Here is an 18159-nt window from a genome sequence, read left to right on the forward strand (position 1 = left end):
AGAATTTGATATAAATCTTGAGCAAGAGGAAGGGTAACCTCACCTTAAAAAATCATCAGAGCAGAGGCATTTCCAGAGCGATGTCACTCCGCTTGATAACAACCCACAGTTCTTAGAATTTAATCACATAACCAGAATTTTATTTCAGTCCAAAAAAACTACCTGTAAATTTGGATAGAGCTTTAATTCAGATGCTTATAAAGCTGATTTTCTTCTCCACTTCCAAACCCTCCTTCACTGTTTGCCTTGGCTTACAGTATCTTTCTCAGTTATTAGTTTTAAAACTGCTGACCAATGCAACAGAGGTTTAACTCCCCCCCAACCCCTCATTTTCATAAAATCACAGAATCATAGAACATTTTAAGCCAAAAGTGACACACAGGGATGACTGACTCTGACTCCCAGCAAAGGTTCTTAATCCAGATCTTTGTAGGTCCATTTCAAATCAAGATCTTCTAGAATTCCAAAAAGACAAACCTCCTGGAATCCCTCCAGTTTCTCAGGCAGTGGGATTTCAGTGTGTAAGAAACCTGTATTTTTGGCACAGAGACCCACTGTGGCTAACAAGGGGGAGTTCTGAATAATTTCTTATCCAAATCCTTCCTCTAGCAGAGCAGCACAACCCTTTTTTTTTCCTAAGTGATGGCAGATATCCCATCTGTACTGAGTCTAGTCATGTGTAATATTTTCACTGCTATGTTTTTGACGTTTTCTCACTTCTTCAAACAAGCTTGAGACAGTGGTGGTAGGACAAAATGGTCATTTCCTCATTTAAAGCATGTTTTTTTCCCATGGCTGGCCAAACAAAAACACTCCCTCTGCAGTGTCAAAAGCAATGGAGTTTTTTTCAGCTGTCATCAAAAATATTGAAGTATGTGTGTTGGAAACTTCATCTGTGATGAAATGTTTCTGTTCTGAGACACTTCTTACTCATTTGAGTTATGGAACTTAGGCAAAGTATGAAACTAGGTGAAAATGTGAAGCAAGTAAAAAATAGGGGAAAAAACCCCACAATTTTCTGGGGGGTTGGGTTATTCTATATATGGCAAAAGGCACTGTTTCCTTCACTGCTTTCACAGTCATATTTTCAGCTGTTCCCTTAGCAGAAGAAAGAATATTTCAAATGCCTTTCTAACTGTTTTCAATTCCTTCAGGTTGCTACTCCTTGAAGTTTGGGTTTTGGTTTTTTTTAAGGCAGCAAATCTAAGCTGATCTTCCCAAGCCAGGACAAGTTTTCCTCTGGGACTTTCCTCTTCATATTTCATTTTGCCCGGTTGGCAAAGCTGAAGATCATTAAGAGGACAACAGCAAGCATTTTCTTGTGGGAAAAAAAAAAAAGAAAAAAAAAAAAAAAAAAGAAAATCAAATCCAGAAAGGTTTGAAGGTTCTGCCAGGGTCACCACAAAAAGTGTGGTGTGTAGCAGGGTTGGTTCTCTGCTTGGGATCTCCACCATTGGCTAGAAACCACCATTTAATGGGATTTAACTACTTTTTGAGCAGGCTGACACTGCTCTGATCAGCCCTCATGTTTTGCTTTTGTGCCACGTGCTGATCCCCGCCATTTCCCACCTGTGTGAGTGGGAGCTGCTCTGTTGTCCCACTCCTCAGAGGTTCTAAAGGGTGGTTTCTCACAGCCACCCCAGAAAATTCCAGTTAGGTTGCCATGCACTGCCCTCTAATGCCATTTTGGCATATTAGCACCCCTCACCCTCAGAGGAGATCTGTAACATAAAACACATCATCCACATCCACCGAAACCTGCTATCAATGCTTTAGGGAAATTAGACATAAATGAGACATTTAATGGCTGCTTTTTTTCCCCCAGCACTGCTTTATTTTACGCATTCTTAAAGATCACTATCAGGGAGAAAAATGAGAACTCTCTATTTACCTTCTCTGGACCATTTTGAGTGCTTGATGCTTCCAGGGTCCCCTTCAGCTGCCTCTATTCACCCAACACATCTGATTTCTTTATTTTTTATTGCACTGCTGATTCTTGGAGAGGATGATACCCAGGAGTGCAGGTGGCCACTCAAACGTGCATGTGCGTGTTGGATTTATGAGGATACTTTCTCCTTTTTTAAGATTTTAATGCTTCCCAGCAGCCTGTTTGCTTTCCTGCTTCCTTCCTTCACTAAGTAGGCATTTCAGGAAAATTATCCACAATGAATGCAGCATCTCCTTCCTTAATGGAAGCAGCTGATTTAGAGCTGCTGCTGTGTGTGTTTTGTTAGTGCTATTTTGTCTTGTGTGCATTGCTTTGCATGCATTAACAGTGGGTCCCATCTGCCATCTCATCACTGCGCCAGTGCCACGCTAGCCTTCTGCAACTTCTTGCTTCTAGCTTTTGGCTGATTACTCTGAAAAAATTGGGATTTGCAGATTTCACCACCTTGGCTGTTCACCTTTTCCAGGTGGCCTGTTGGTACAACGAGGAGTTTCCAATCAAGGCTGGTGGCTCTTTTCACAGTGGGAAAATCGGTTTATTCACAGCTTTTTGGATCTCCCTGTAATTAATCCCAACTCCACTCTCCTCTCCTCAGAGTTCAGGAGACCCAGCTGCATCAAACTCATCTCAAAATGATGAGAAAATTGTGAAGCTGGGAGAGAAGAGCTGCAAGAAAACATAAAGACAGAGCCAGGTGAGATTAGAAAGGCAGGTAGAGATGTAGAACTGGTGACACAGCAATGATGAGTGGGATTCAAGAGGAAAAGGAAGGGATTGAAATACGAATGGAAAAAATAAAAATAGCTGGAAGATCAGACTTCAACATCTGTGAGGGTCTGTAGGAGGCACAGAGCTGGCCAGTGCTCTCCCACCTTTGCAGATGAAAAGGAGATTTCAGCCACAATTAACCCACCTTCAAGATGTGCAGTGCTGGGGATGAGCTCACATATTTCTCCTCCATTTCCAGTCTGTCTGGGACCTTGGCAGCAGGGTGAGGTTTCTTTATCTCCCAGCAGCCTCCCTGAATTTAATAAGGATCTTCTTGGCTCCTCTGCTCCTCAGTGGGTGTGTACAAATACACTGTGGCTATTATCGCAGTGATGGATCAGTTTTGATCCATACCTACTGCACTTTCCAGGCTTACCCAAGAGCTGCTTGTCTCCTTGTGAGTTATCTGATTCATGGCTTTAATAGGTAGTTATTTACAGGTCTGGTAATTCAACCTTTACCCTCCCTGTTATGACTCGTTCTGAGGAGGAACTGAAATCTCCCGTTGCTCTCGTGTTTTCCACCTCTGCAGACTCTAATCTCCTTTGAGTTTCTCCCAGTGGCTGTCATGCTGTGATATTACTCTGTGGCATCTCAATCCACAGGGATTTCTCTCAGTACCTTTTGATGCAATTAATTACTTGATTCCTTCCTTTAACATAGGATACATAGTTCTTTTCTCAGTGGGATTCCTACGCTGTAAAAGTAGTGCCTTGCTGATTTTTTTTTCTTCCACAAGGTTACAGATATGTGAATTATATCAATCCTTCCTTTAAAAAATGCAGGCATTGCTAAAGCAAAATCCATAGGAAGATGCTTGGGAGATCCTCTATAAATAAAGTGAAGACAATTTCTTTTTATATTTAAGGAGCTTTCACTGTCATGATGAAAACAGACATATCTGTAAATGTGTTTAGAAATATTGGGTTAATAGAAAGCAGCATAAGTAGGAGAGGAAGTAGTAGCTTTATTTATTTTTTCAGCTAACCACAGGGAAATAAACTGCACAGTAGCACAGTCGGAAGCAATGCTGGAGAAAAAGGCTTTCTGATTAATACAGAGATAGTGCTTGTAATATTTTGAGGTTGAGGTGCCAGATCTATCTGCTTCAGGGCTGGTGTTTGGCTTTGCAGACAGTCTTGCATGTTCCTTTGCATCATCATGTGGTGCAAGTGGCCATAATTCTTAGAAAATTCAGCTCATCTATTTCACGTGCTTGGTATGAGCTGGAGATACAACAGTACAGTGTAAGTAAAAAAGAAAATCCTTTTTTGCCTCTGTCAAAAAGAAGATGTTAAATAATTAGTACAAGATATTGGGCTGGGAAATTGGTATGGTTGGGTAAATTCCAGGCTCAGACAGATGCAGAATTTTAAGGTTTTTAGAAAACAAAAATGGTTTCTGCAGACCAAACAAGTCCACTTCGGGCCCAAATGACATAATGCAGCAAAACCTTCTAATATCCAAATATTTTGCAATAACAATTACCCACTGACCTCAGTGACAGTGACGGCACAGTGAAATGGCAGCAAACATGCTGGAATATTGTTTGAAATTGATGAAGAATAAGTTTTCTGTTCTCGTGACTTTCTCAGTGCTGCCAGACTCTGAAGAGTCTCATATCATTGTCCCCATTCCCCCCCCCCCAAAAAAAAAAACTCAGGTGCCCTTGGAAAATATCCAGAAATACTGAACGGCCATGGAGACAGGTTACTCACTGAATAAGCTACCACAGATTACTTAAGGAGTTAGAAACACGGTATGGAAAACTGCAATAAAACATCCAGAGCAAACAGTGTTGGGCATTAACCCAGCCCTGCCCTCGGCTCCTGTCACTGCCCCCACAGAGACCGGCGCTCGCCCTCCTGCTCTGGGGAGGGCGCTGAAGACTCCAGTGAGGCTGTTCAGTGTCCCTAAACAACCCAAGTGCCCTCAGGGCTTCCCGTCCAAACCCTTCCCCATCCCCGTGGCCTCCTTCGGACGCTCTCGGTGGTTCAGGGATTCCATGGTTAAATAAAAGCTCCGAGCGCAGACGACACCCGACGGGCGCCGCAAAAACCCCGAAGAACGCGGGCTGCTCCTCCTCCGGGCAGGCAGCGCCTGCGCCGCTGGGAGGGCAGCGGGGCCGGCGACAGCGTTCCACCCGCCTCCTGCACTCCCTGCCGCCCTGCCAGTCCCCGGGATGGGCCGTGCCGTGCCGCCCTGCCAGTCCCCGGGATGTGCCGTGCCGTGCCGCCCTCCCAGTCCCGGGGATGTGCCGTGCCGTGCCAACTCTCCCAGTCCCCGGGATGTGCCGTGCCAACTCACCCAGTTCCCGGGATGTGCCGTGCCGTGCCAACTCTCCCAGTCCCCGGGATGTGCCGTGCCAACTCTCCCAGTCCCCGGGATGTGCCGTGCCGTGCCGCCCTCCCAGTCCCCGGGATGTGCCGTGCCGTGCCAACTCTCCCAGTCCCCGGGATGTGCCGTGCCAACTCACCCAGTTCCCGGGATGTGCCGTGCCGTGCCAACTCTCCCAGTCCCCGGGATGTGCCGTGCCAACTCTCCCAGTCCCCGGGATGTGCCGTGCCGTGCCGCCCTCCCAGTCCCCGGGATGTGCCGTGCCGCCCTGCCAGTCCCCGGGATGGGCCGTGCCGTGCCAACTCTCCCAGTCCCCGGGATGTGCCGTGCCAACTCTCCCAGTCCCCGGGATGTGCCGTGCCAACTCTCCCAGTCCCCGGCATGTGCCGTGCCGTGCCAACTCTCCCAGTCCCCGGGATGGGCCGTGCCGTGCCGTGCCAACTCTCCCAGTCCCCGGGATGTGCCGTGCCAACTCTCCCAGTCCCCGGGATGTGCCGTGCCGTGCCGCCCTCCCAGTCCCCGGGATGTGCCGTGCCGTGCCAACTCTCCCAGTCCCCGGGATGTGCCGTGCCAACTCTCCCAGTCCCCGGGATGTGCCGTGCCAACTCTCCCAGTCCCCGGGATGTGCCGTGCCGTGCCAACTCTCCCAGTCCCCGGGATGTGCCGTGCCAACTCTCCCAGTCCCCGGGATGTGCCGTGCCGCCCTCCCAGTCCCCGGGATGTGCCGTGCCGTGCCGTGCCGCCCTCCCAGTCCCGACCGCTCCGTACTGGGCCGGCCGTGAGGGGCGGCAATGGCGGCGCTGCCGCTCCCCGCTCCCGCCGCCGGGGGGCGCTGGCGCGGCGGCGGCGCGGGGCGCGGGGCGCAGTGCGCAGGCGCGGCGCTTCCCGGCGTGCTCAGCGCCGGCTCATGGCGGCGGCGGCGCCGGGGCGGGTGAGCGGCGGCGCCGAGCCCGGCCCGGCCGTGCGGGGAGGCGGCCTCGGGCCCCGCGGGCTGTGGGGAGGCAGGGCGGGTGTGCCACGCTTAGCGGCTCCTCAGAGGGGTCCGGGCCTGTGTGGAGGGTGGGGGTTCGTCAGGGCCTGCTTGGCCCCCGCTGTTCCCAGAGCGACGGAGATCGCAGCCCGCCCTTCCTTCTGGCGTGGGGACAGCTCCTGTGCCGCGCTGCCTCGTCCCTTCCCCGCGGTGACAGCGCCATCCCTGCGCTCATCCATCCCTTGTCCCGGGAAGGGCAGCGGGGCTGGGGAAGGGTCGGGAGCACAGGCCTGAGGAGGAATGGCTGGACGGGCTCAGCCTGGAGAAAAGGAGGCTCAGGGGGGAATTTCTCGCTCTCCACAACCCCCTGACAGGAGGGGACAGCCGGGGGGGCTCTGCTCACAGGTAACAGGCGACAGGACAACAGGAAATGGCATCAAGCTGCGCCAGGGGAGGTTCAGGCTGGACATTAGGAAGAATTTCTTCTCAGAAAAGGTGGTTAAGTGTTGGAACAGACTGCCCAGGGAGGTGGTGAAGTCCCCAACCCTGGAGGTGCCCAAGGGAAAAAATAGATGTGGCACTGAGTGCTCTGGTCTGGGTGACAAGGTGGTCTTCAGCCACAGGTTGGACTCGATGATCTCAGAGGTCTTTTCCACCTTGAATGATTCTGTGATTCCCCAGTGCATGCTGTCTCCCTCTGGATAGCATCACTCCTGCTGCCAAAATCCCACTGCTCTGTGGGAGGTGGGGATTCCTACCACCCTGTCCTCATCCTGTCCATCTGTGCCTTTATAACCCCCGCTGTGTTTCATCCCGAGCCCAGATGTTTAATAATCTTCAAAACCTCCTTTTTCTTTTTGCAGTAAACGTCTTCCTGTTGAGCCCTAATTGTTCATATTCCACTGCAGGATTAAATTAATTCTTGAACAGTTCTCATCACCTTTCAAATTGTTACTTTTACACAGCTTTGCTCTGGTTATGTGTATTTACCACTAGCCAGAAAAAGGTCAATTTTCTCTGGCTTCAGGAAGAGTGAAATAAAAGGTGGTGTTCCCATATATGCAAACATTAGCAAATAACCTGGAAATAGGTTTGTGGTGTCATCTAGAGTTTTGTTTTTGTCTTTCAGTTTTAAATTGAAGAGAAAATGTCACTTTACGATGACTTGGGGGTTGAGACCAGCGATTCCAAAACAGAAGGCTGGTCCAAGAATTTCAAACTGCTGCAGTCTCAGTTGCAGGTGAAGAAAGCAGCTCTCACACAAGCAAAGGTACAGTCCCTTTGTGGTTTTGCTTTCTGGTTTTCAGACTTCTTTCGTGTTCAGTGCATTGTGTTTGTGACCTCAGAATACTGATTTGATGTAATTTTGCTGGCATTTGTCTGTGAGTTTGTAGCAGAGAGCCTGGCAAAGCTGAAGGGGAAAAAGGAAAAATGCATTTTTCTTGATGTCTCTTAGAGGGAGCGTTGTAAAATTAAAACTGAAGGAAGCACTGATGTATGTGCTGCAAACCTCTGAGCTTTTAACAGCAGAGCCAAAAGCTGATCTTCAAGTTTAGCTTTAAAGATAATGAGATTCAGCTTTATAATTTTTTTTAATATAAGTAAAAAAAAAACCTGAATCTCATTGTGATTGATTATTTACATGTTGACATCATTTTATGGTTGTTATTTAAAAGGCTCTTGGTGCTAACCTGCAAATCACTATGTATTAGAAATTTTACAGCAAGTATTTCCAGAGTAGATGAAAAGGAGGAGTGTAAGCTGATTTTTATTAGACTGCAATAGAGCCATTTTTATTGCTGCTGCTTTTATTTTCACCCTTTTTCTTTGAGCAGTGTTGATATTTTGGTTCAGGCAGGACACAGGTGCTCTTTGGGGCACTCTAGGTTCTGTAGTGAGACTACTTAATTAAAAGAAGAAGCAGTAGCACTGATGCCAGATACTTCTGTAGCCAGAGCATTTTTTTCACTGGAATTACTCCTGATTTATGCTGCTGAAATTGGGAGCAGGATTTAGTTGATAATTTGAGCAAACTTCATGAATGAAATTTACTGACTGTTGCATTCGTTATATTCTTTGTCCATGTAACTGAAGTGCACTGTATCCCTAGCCTGCCAGAAGAATAGGATAGGATTAGAAGACTCAAGAGTTCAGAAGAGTTTAAAATATTTTATCTGATGATAAATGGGAAGAACAGTAGATCTTTGGAATAAATCTGAGTTTCTTAGAAACTAACTCAATTCAAACTCACCTGAAGTGATTGGATGAATTTTTAATGTGTGTTTCTGGTCCCAGTGAAAACCTAGGACCATTCACCTACCACAGCAAAGTCTATCAAGTAAGCTGATTTTTAGAAAACTGCTTCATCTTTTTTAGACATAGTGTGTTTTGGTGATTTTTGCAGAGTCAGAGAACAAAACAAACCACAGTCCTTGCTCCAGTGATTGACCTGAAGCGAGGCAGCTCCTCTGATGAGAGACAGATCGTGGACACACCTCCTCATGTCGCAGCCGGGCTAAAGGTAAGACCAGGGCAGCTAAAATTTCCAGATGTTTTGGAAGTTGAATATTTCCTAGTGGTCAAAAAACTGATTATTTTCTGAGAATATCTTCCTCTGCTGAGAGTTCTTTAATTAACATTTCAACATCATTCAGCCTTACGTGTGTTACAGCAAGGAATTACCACGGTTAATGTGCAGTTACAAAACAGTGTTCTTAAAATGCTGGACAGCTTCAAATTACCTGGCAAGACAGCAATTTGGGCAGCTAAGTAATGACTATAATTGTGTTTGCACCATTGTTGGAACTCGACCTGTATAACAGTCAACTGAAAAATAAAACAACTGAAGCCACCTAGCTTTTTAAATGGATTTCTCATGGTAAGGAATCAAGAGAAACTCTCTGCAGCTTTTTCAAAGGAAAAGTTCTGAAATGGTTCTTTCAGATTAGAGGAGAGCAGTCTGTGTGCCTCTGTTGGTATTGTATTAATAGCAGCTGATAAAAAGCCTGATGAGATTGTGTGGGAGGACCCTGGCAGATGGTTGCAGCAGCAAAATGCCATAAAGTTTCTAATAATGCATTAGTGGGGTTTGAAAAATTCCTGTCCATGCCTTTGCTGCTTTGCATATTGCAAGGCGAGGAGGTGGTTCTTTCTTCCTGGGAAAAATTAGATGTAATGAGAGGCTGGATGAAATGTTAGGTTTAGATAAAGCCAAGATTTCTTCTAGCACCAGTGGGATTAGGATATTACCTGACATTACAGAAGTCAGGAATCAGAAGTGTTAAATTTTTGCTTTCCAGCTGGGTGTTGTTTTCAGCTCTCAGCTAAAAAAATAATTTCTTTTTTTTTCTTTTTCCAGGATCCTGTCCCTAGTGGTTTTTCTGCAGGAGATGTGTTGATTCCCCTGGCAGATGAGTATGATCCCATGTTCCCAAATGACTACGAAAAAGTGGTGAAACGTCAGAGAGAGGAACGGCAGCGGCAGCGGGAGCTGGAGAGGCAGAAGGAGATTGAAGAGAGAGAAAAGTAAGGCTTTTGTTTAAAGGCTTGACATATTGCCCCTTATCTAAATAGACATGTCAATTTGGTAAATTTTATCTTTCTGTATTCTTGGAAGTTCTTAGAGGGTTTGTGAATACTACACTTGTAGAAACAAGTGCAGTGTTTTAATTTATGTGTTTTAATGCTCTTGGTAAAAATCACCAAACAGTGCAAAACCAGTAAGAATTATCAACTTTGCAGCCTCTTCGAGTGAAAGACCCTTGTCAAAATTATTCTAAATTTACTTTGTTTCAATAATAGCAGCAATATTTGGGTACTTCATGCATCATTATCAGACTTTGACCTTGCAGGTGTTTTAGAGAATTTGATGTCATTGTCACCTGACTGCAGAAAAACTTTTTCAACACTCAGTGATGAATCATCCTTTCTGCTTCTAAAAACTATAAACTGATCCATGGATGCATTCAGTTTTAAATGTAGCTAGTACGGCCTTTGAGAGGCATAACTGCATTTCCTTTTTTAATACTCTCCATTCAGTAATTTAATTCTTAAGTAAGTTAATTATGTGTTTATCAATCTGTTGTCTCTGGACAAAAGAAAATACTGCTTTATTTTTAATGCCCTTGCCCTGAAATAAGAAATCTCTGTAATCATGTTAAGGAAGTTGAATGCAGATTCAGTATCTGATTATTATAAATGGTAAAATGTCTGCCAGCCAGGCAGAAGATTACATTTGCTCATTTCAAGTGAAGCAAATAAACCATCCCCATCACAGTAGGAATCATCTGAAGACTGGAATTACAGTTCTGCTGCCCTGTTTAGATTGTGGAAATTAATATTTCTAGTCACTGGGTCTTCTCTGTCTTCTCCTGGTTATATCTTTGTTTTGATGAAGGGGGAATGCCTGAGGCTCTGCCCTACTGGCATGCAAGACCTCAGGAATCTGGGATGTCATTCCCACAGCTTCAGCATTGAGTGCTCTTTGGTTGTGTTTGTACTTGTGTGTGGGCCATATAAACATTAGAGAAAAGAGGTGGAAAATGCATAATAAATTCTGATTTCAAGCTGGGAAAACAATCTCAGCCGAACCTTCATCAGATGTGTGCTTTGGAAGTTCAGGCTGGACATTTGTTTTGATTTCATAGGGTAGAGATTCAGAAATTCTGTGTGGTTCCACAGGTGAGCTGTTTTTGTCATCCTTTAGCACGGTTTTGGTGGCTGTGCTAGAAATGAGATTTGATTTGTGCATCAGGTGGTGCACTTAACTTTTGAGGAAATTTCTTTTCCTTTTTGTTGTATTAAAATGGATAATTTCCTGATCACATTGGATAACAGCTGAAGTGCAAACAAATCTTGAAGCATTCATTACTTTGCATTAGAAGTTATTCCCGAATCTTATTTTAATTGCCAAACAAGTGTCTCAACAATCTGACGTTAAAGCATGAGGATATTTTTTTATTCAGTAACTGATACTACTCTGTGTAGTCTGTAATGGGAAATGTAAAAGGGATTCTGTCCAAAGCAGGGTGATTGATTAATGTCTGTTATCTTGCTCTCTGTTCCATCCAACACCTGTTCCACATTAGTCATTCAGCCACTTGTTTGGACAGGATTTATTCAGGTGCTTCCTCCTTTCCATGCATTCTTCTTGGCTGACTTGCAAGTGGAAAATGATCTTGGCTTAGATCCATCTTCTGTTTAACCAAAAATGCCCCATGATGGTGAAAGCAAAGAAGCAAATGGTGATGTTGTTAACTTGCACGTTCATGGGAAACATGTTAAATGCCCATTGGATGGAGCAGAATAATTCACATTGCAGAAGTGACATCACAAATTAAAACCAAGGGTTAACTTCCATGGTTTCTCATCCTAACTTGCTGTGTCTCCTAGAAGGCGTAAAGACAGGCATGAAGCCAGTGGGTTTTCAAGACGACCAGATCCAGATTCTGATGAAGATGAAGATTATGAAAGGGAGAGACGAAAAAGAAGTAAGGGAACTGCTTATGGTTTTAGTGTGGAAAGAGGAGAAAAAGAGGGAGGGGAGTTCACAGTCCTCTTTCATGGATTCTGTATTTCTCTGTCCTCACAAGAGTACACTGTTAATTCTGAGCCTTTAGAATAAATCTGGCATTTTATTACAACATAATATAATGCAGAAGACTGGTATTTTTCCATGGAGGCAGATGGCAGCCAAATTACTTGTGGAAATACCTCTGTTTAACCCTACTTTGTAGATACCTATTGTAAGTTTCTGCATGGTGTAGGTTCCAGGGAAGGGATGAGGCATGACATAAAATCAGGCTGTGAGAATCACTTGAGTTTTCATTATTGCAGCTTTTCATTCCTGCATTTGTTACATCAGTGCCCTTGGAGCTTGTCAGGTGATGTGGGTCAGAAATACATCTTTGGATAAACAAAATTAGTCTTTATTCTCTTTGAGCAACAAAGTTACAGTAAATAATTCAAGTCTGTCGTGATATCCTCCAAATGTGTTGTGTTCCATTTTGCTCATAGGTATGGGAGGAGCTGCCATTGCACCACCCACTTCTCTCGTGGAGAAGGACAAAGAGCGTGAGTACTCCAAAATCCTCTTCTCTAAACCCAGCAGTGTTAAGTTCCTACTCAACTTTCTATTTAGTTAAGTCCTCCTGCTTTTCCCATTGGACTCTTAGTAGCAGCAGGACATGAACAAGTCCTTTGTTCATGGGGGGAGGCTGTGGGGGACCTGTGATGCTGCCCTGCTTCACATCTCTGTTCTGAAGTAATCTTTATGTATTGCTGGACAAGTGGCTTGGCAAACTGGGCTCTTAAAACTTCTGATATGAAAGAAGAAATGTCACAGGCAGGTTTCTCTGGGTAGACTAGAAACCTCCACAGTGTGGAGAGGGAATTTTTCCATTGCTCTTTCCTTGAGGAGGTACTTAGTGAATATTTTTTCTAAAGGAGTTATGCACTAGAGACAGAATTTTAGAAATTTCTCTGGGATGCAGTTTTAGCTGAAGAGATTTGTGTGCAGTGGTGGTGTGAGGATCTCAGTTGTCCACGAGATGGCATCATCCTGCTAGAGGAACAAAACCATTCCTTTTTTTTTTTTTCCATGTCTAACTTTTGTAAAATTTTTAAATCATTACCAGTATGTTTCTACTTTAAAAAATAATAAGAAGAAAAAACCTTATGCATACAAACTTTTCTTTGGGTGTCATTGTATTTATGGGAAGATTAAAATGTAAAAAAAAAATCTCAAAGCCTTAGTGAATAATACAGTGAGAGCATTTGATACGTGTAAACATTCTAAACAGAAAGACATTGTTTTGAGTAAATAATTAAGAGCAATTGATCAGTGTCAAGGAAAAGTAAATATAGGCTGGAAACAGTACAAATATCCTTAAGGGGAGAGCTTTTAATGTGTGACATGGTCCCACAAAGAAACGTTTGTATGGCTTCTTACTTGATGCTCAAATCCAGACTGGAAGAAAACAAAAAAAGATTGATGTAGCAAAGGACCCATAGTGCAGTCCATCTGCTGTTTAAATAGGAATTATTTTTTCTTCATATTATATCCTCAAACTTCATGTCTGACCTTTTATTTGATAAGATACAAGAGCTAGTATGCAAGAAAATATTCTAAAATTAGGTCAGTCTGATAAAAGTCCATAAGTCCATTCAAAAGTGATTTTTTTCTAGTGTTCTAGTAGGCTTTTTTATTTTCATTTTGCTATTTGACTTGTCAGTGGAAGGTGATTTAATAATCTAACCAGTATGATTGAGATATCCATCCTCGTCCCCAGGAAGAGCTGAAATTCAGAAATGCCCAGTGAGAAGTGTTGCATTGATTCTTTTTAATAGACTGGTTTCTCTTCTCTGCAAATGTGCAGTGTATTTTTATTACAGTCCTTGGGCCTTGAGTTGTGTGCATTGATCCATTTTTATCACAATTCTATTCCTGATGAATGGCAGTTTGTCCTCTGGATAAACTCTTTGTAGTGCAGGTGGTCTCTTAATGTTCTTTTTCTCCATTTAATAAGAGGTTAATAAGTGCACTATAGAGCTGTGGAAATCTACATCCAATGAGGAAAACCCAGAATAACTCAGATGTTGTTTCTGAGAGAGAGAGGTGAGAGGATATCAAAACAGCATGTGGAAAGGAAACATTCTTGTGATTTGGATTTATCTGGAAGACCTCTTCATAGTGTTTTAGGATTTTATTGGGAAAAAAAAAGCCCAAATGTCTCTGTTTTCTCCAGCTGTAGCATCATTCCCATATGAGGAGGAGTCAAGACCTCGGGCACCTTCTTCCAAAGCAGCAATTCCTCCCCCAGTGTATGATGAGCCAGAGAGACCTCGCTCCCCCACAGGACCCAGCAACTCCTTCCTCGCCAACATGGGGTAAATAAATGTGTGACTCCTGCACATTTTGTGGGAAAAGGCATTGGAAGGTGGTGGAAACCAAAAGCTGAAATGGTTTGTCAGTGGAGAAGAGCACAACCCCATTGCATGTATGTGGTTAGTCTGCGTTCAGAGAGTCCAAACTGGCAGGATACAGGAAAAAATGTGGATTGACAGGATTGAGGGAAACATCTGAGGTGGTTGCAGTCAAGGCTGTGCTTTTAAGCCACACTCCAGCATAAAGTGTTTATGGCCTGTACAAGCCAGACAATGGAGTGTACCCTGAAGACACCTCTGAAAACACAGGTGGCGTGTTAGTTCTTCTAGACTTCTTTCCCAGCTTTGTCTTAAATTTGCTACATACCAGCAAATTGATATTTCAAATCATTTCAGCTCTGCTTTGTTGAAAAAGTCAGAGTGTATTTTGCATGAATGTAACTGTGGCTGCAAATCTGCCCATTTACTTTTCTGCCTTGTATGTGATGTTGTGTAATTACTGTGGCAACAAATGAAGGTGAATCTATAGCTAAAAACAGCTTAGAGACCTCATTTTTGGGTTTGATTTTTTTTAATTGTCCAGATAAAGATAACCAAACTTGGTACTGTTGGACCAGCTTGTGCATTGTTACCACCTTTAATTAGTAGTACCATGGAACCCTGACTTCATTGAAGGAAGGCCTGAAAATCTGACCTAACCTGCCTTACTTTGACCACACAATTGGCTATTTCTTCTGTGTCTTAGTGTTTTAATCTTTCAGCACTACATAGCCAGACTTTTTAGCCTTTTGCTTAGAAAAAAAATCATGCAACTTGTAGAAGTTCCTTTAATTTCTGCCCCCGTGTAAGGAGGTTTTAAGGGGTAGAATATTTAAGCACTCAGGAGAAATGCAGTGTTAATGTTTTGTGGAAGAAACCTTTATGAACTGATTTATTTTTTCTTGTTGCAGGGGGACAGTAGCTCACAAAATCATGCAGAAGTATGGTTTCAGAGAGGGCCAGGGACTGGGCAAACATGAACAAGGGCTCAGCACAGCGCTGTCAGTAGAGAAAACAAGCAAGAGGGGTGGCAAGATCATTGTTGGTGAATCTACAGAGAAAGGTAATTGTGTCCTGAACCAAGTGTGTGAGAAATGAAGCTGCTGGGTTTCTGTTGACCATCTATCCTTGTTGAAAACATTGGAGTTGGAAAAACTACTCATATTTCTTCTTGTGGAAATTTATATTTTTTAAATCTTTTTGTAAAGTGATCCTGTTTGCATTTTTTTAGCTCATCCTCCCCTTCCTCCATCAGTTGTCCTCCTTTAGTGCTGGGGAAGCATCTTCACCTCCAGGGCTGATCCTGCTCTGCCCTGATGGCTTTTTCCCTGTCACATGCTATTGATATTGCTCTCATTTTCCTGCTCTTACCTGATCTTGAGGCAGCATCCAGGCTTCTGAACACAAGGGGTGGAAGTCAGAATACTTTTAGTCTTGTAGTTCTTATGATACAATTCTGAATTTAGGAATTATTTCCCTCTAAGGAGTAGTACCTTGTCAGTGTTACTGCTTAATTCACACCACTGGAATTGATTTTTCTGCTTACTGTCATTCCAAGTAGCTACAAGTTGTGAATAACTGTTCCTCACCAATATGAAACTACATTTTGTGGCTTTTATTCCATTGTTTGATCAATAAGATTCTGACAGAAGTCCCTAACTGAGGTTCTTTCTTCAAACAGAAACAGGCAAGAAGGCGGATTCCAACCCCTTAACTGAGATCCTGAAATGCCCAACTAAAGTGGTCTTACTGAGGGTGAGTTGAGATTAAGGGAACGTGTCTTGGTGCTGGAGTGTTTAAACCTCTGTTCCTGGTACAAAACTCTGCACAGTTCAAATGCTTCTGGCCTGCACCCATGTGGTATTTTGGAGAAAATATGTGACTTCCTGGGGTACAGGCTGTGACTTTAAATCAACACTGCTTTAAATTGTGCAGTTCCCTTGTCTTAAGGACAGGGAACTGTCTCCTCCTGTAACTCTTAAGCTTTTAAAGTATTTGTGGTCACAGTTCACAGAGCATCTGTGATTTGTCTGCACAATCACCTGCACTGACTCCATCCAGTGAGTTGGGTTTGTTCTTTGATTTTCAGAACATGGTCGGTGCTGGGGAGGTGGATGAAGACCTTGAAGTTGAAACTAAGGAGGAATGTGAAAAATATGGCAAGGTTGGGAAATGTGTCATCTTTGAGGTAAGAGATAATCTATCTCTCTTTTTGGCTGCTCTGAAAGTAAACTGGGCACTCATCCCTCACAACTGGAGTGTTACTGCCTAAGAGGGGCACACACTGAAGATCTCTCAGGGTCCTTTAGTGTGTTGGAATTCTGAATTTTCTGTATCTGTAAGAGACAAGCTTCTAACAATAGCAACTGTGCAAAAATCACTTGAGTATTGTGCGTTTGGAACCTTTTTATTTCGTTCTTTCACTGCCTTTGTGAAGAACAGCAATTTAAAACAATGTTCTCACTACTGCTTTAATTACTTGTGGCTTGGGTTTTTTGTTTTGTTTCAGATCCCTGGTGCCCCTGATGATGAAGCTGTAAGAATATTTTTAGAGTTTGAACGGGTTGAATCTGCCATCAAAGGTAAGATCCTAAATTGTGTCCTGTGAACCTCAGAGTTAACTACTTTAGAGAGATTAGGAGTCTCACTGGTCAGGTTGTTCAGTTAAAGAGATGTTTGTTTTATTGAATTGCTGCTTGCTGATCTGCTCTTTGTTTCAATTCCAGCTGTTGTGGATTTAAATGGAAGATATTTTGGAGGCAGAGTGGTGAAGGCTTGTTTCTACAACCTGGACAAGTTCAGAGTGCTGGATCTGGCGGAGCAAGTTTGATTTTAAAAATCTAGCTCGAGGTGTCATTGTTTTGGCAATCACGTTTTCAGCAGTAGACTGGGAATAAAGAAGAGAAAAGTAGCTTTCCTAGCAGACTGGAAACAAGCCTCATTGAATGGATTTTACACATTCGTTGTGACTTATGTTTTTTGTAATATAAAGCCCTTTGAAAGTAAGATTCACGTCTGTGTGGTTTTGAATTGTGCATTTCTGCTTTCTGCTCTGGGGATCCTGTTTTTTTTTGAGCTTTCAGATGACTTTGCTCTGTTGGAAACCCACTGCTGAGGAGATGCTTTGTCTGTATTCCTGCTTTCTTTGTTCTGGTGCTTCATCATAGTCTCTGTGCTGGATCCACAATAAGTGTGAAGCTTTGGACAAGGACTGTATGCTATGATCTTCTCTTCCCTGATGATCTCTCCTAGAGTTAGAGCCTTGCTCTCCTGAGTCCTTATCTCTGCACACCAGTGATTTGGGTCTTTGGACAGTTGCAGCTGGTTTGTTCTCCTGACTCCAGGACAAAGCTTCTGTGCCAGAATGGAGACTGAAATAACAAGGATCGAATCTGTCTTCACAGAGCAAAAGAAAATCCATGTCTAATCCAGGGAAATGGAAAGAGGAGGGAATTTAATGGACTCTTAGCAGGACTTCTGTGCTGTCAGGCAGTCTGTGCTGGGAATATCCAGGGATAACTGATTTCAGGTCATTAGTAGAGAGAAGGGAAACTCCTTCCTGTATCTGGCCAGCTGTCAGAATCTCACTTCTCTAACTCACACACAGGCAACTACCTTTGTTTAACCATTTCAAACTTGGCATTTGCCCTTTCTGTTTATATTTCTGTATTTGAGGTCAAATACCATCAGGGTTGGGCTTTCTTTTGGGAAGTAGTGCCTGTGGAAGTTTTCAAAGTAGGAGGCCATGGAGGGAAGTTCTCATGAAAATCTGAAGAGTTGACAAACTAAACTACTAAACACTACTACTCTTAGATTTAACTTGATGTAAAATAGCACACAGCTCTCTGCTCCTGGTTTTATGTTTGCTTTTTGTTTGGGAGCAGTGTGTGACAAAGAGTTGGCAAGAGGGGACTCTGCAATGGTGGCAGTTGTCTCTGTGCTGCATTGCACCCAGAATTGTGGAGATACTGAAGTGGCTGTGAGCCCTGAGGGCATTTTAGCTGTTTGAAAGTTAATGCTGGATGTGTTTTTCCTGTTACACACATGGACTGGGGGGAGGGGGGGACAGACCTGTAGTTCAACGCTGTGAATATCTCCAGTTCTTGCCCTGTTGTTGAGTTTTGGCTGCAGATTTCTATGACAAACCCTTGGGTTTTGTGTTTTGCTTATTTTGTCTGCTTGTGTTCCACCAACTTCTGTACAAACATTTGCT

General features: G+C 43.7%; 2 protein-coding genes across 5 annotated transcripts in view; one reads left to right on the top strand and one right to left on the bottom strand.

The window, feature by feature from the left end:
- Window positions 1-4255, bottom strand: part of IL2RA (interleukin 2 receptor subunit alpha) — a 30653-nt gene extending 26398 nt beyond the window's left edge. For both annotated transcript variants that reach the window (XM_068189409.1, XM_068189408.1), the window contains exon 1: window positions 2862-4255. The gene's annotated coding sequence lies outside the window, so the exon portion shown is untranslated. The remainder of the gene's footprint in view (window positions 1-2861) is intronic.
- Window positions 4256-5907: 1652 nt separating this feature from the next.
- On the top strand, window positions 5908-16952 carry RBM17 (RNA binding motif protein 17). 3 transcript variants are annotated; one of them, XM_068189410.1, is made up of 12 exons: window positions 5908-5984; window positions 7153-7293; window positions 8428-8544; window positions 9382-9548; window positions 11415-11512; window positions 12039-12095; window positions 13769-13910; window positions 14858-15009; window positions 15628-15701; window positions 16036-16134; window positions 16456-16528; window positions 16673-16952. In XM_068189410.1, the coding sequence occupies exons 2-12, from the start codon at window positions 7171-7173 to the stop codon at window positions 16774-16776; spliced, it is 1206 nt and encodes a 401-aa protein (XP_068045511.1). In that variant the 5' UTR covers window positions 5908-5984; window positions 7153-7170; the 3' UTR covers window positions 16777-16952. The 3 variants fall into 3 exon arrangements, with proteins under 3 accessions (XP_068045511.1, XP_068045513.1, XP_068045512.1); XM_068189412.1 differs by having other exon boundaries at window positions 11418-11512; XM_068189411.1 differs by lacking the exon at window positions 5908-5984 and adding an exon at window positions 6089-6112.
- The last annotated feature ends 1207 nt before the right edge of the window (window positions 16953-18159 follow it).

Source organism: Anomalospiza imberbis, chromosome 5, assembly GCF_031753505.1.
Source record: "Anomalospiza imberbis isolate Cuckoo-Finch-1a 21T00152 chromosome 5, ASM3175350v1, whole genome shotgun sequence".
Taxonomy (NCBI): Eukaryota; Metazoa; Chordata; class Aves; order Passeriformes; family Viduidae; genus Anomalospiza; species Anomalospiza imberbis.

What these genes read in the sequence shown, in the direction of transcription:
- RBM17 (XM_068189410.1), top strand. Translation starts at nt 7,171, where the DNA reads ATGTCACTTTACGATGACTTGGGGGTTGAGACCAGCGATTCCAAAACA. An exon ending in TGGTGAATCTACAGAGAAAG is followed by an intron (nt 15,010 to 15,627) that starts GTAATTGTGTCC and finishes TTCTTCAAACAG; the next exon opens with AAACAGGCAAGAAGGCGGAT. An exon ending in GGAAATGTGTCATCTTTGAG is followed by an intron (nt 16,135 to 16,455) that starts GTAAGAGATAAT and finishes GTTTTGTTTCAG; the next exon opens with ATCCCTGGTGCCCCTGATGA.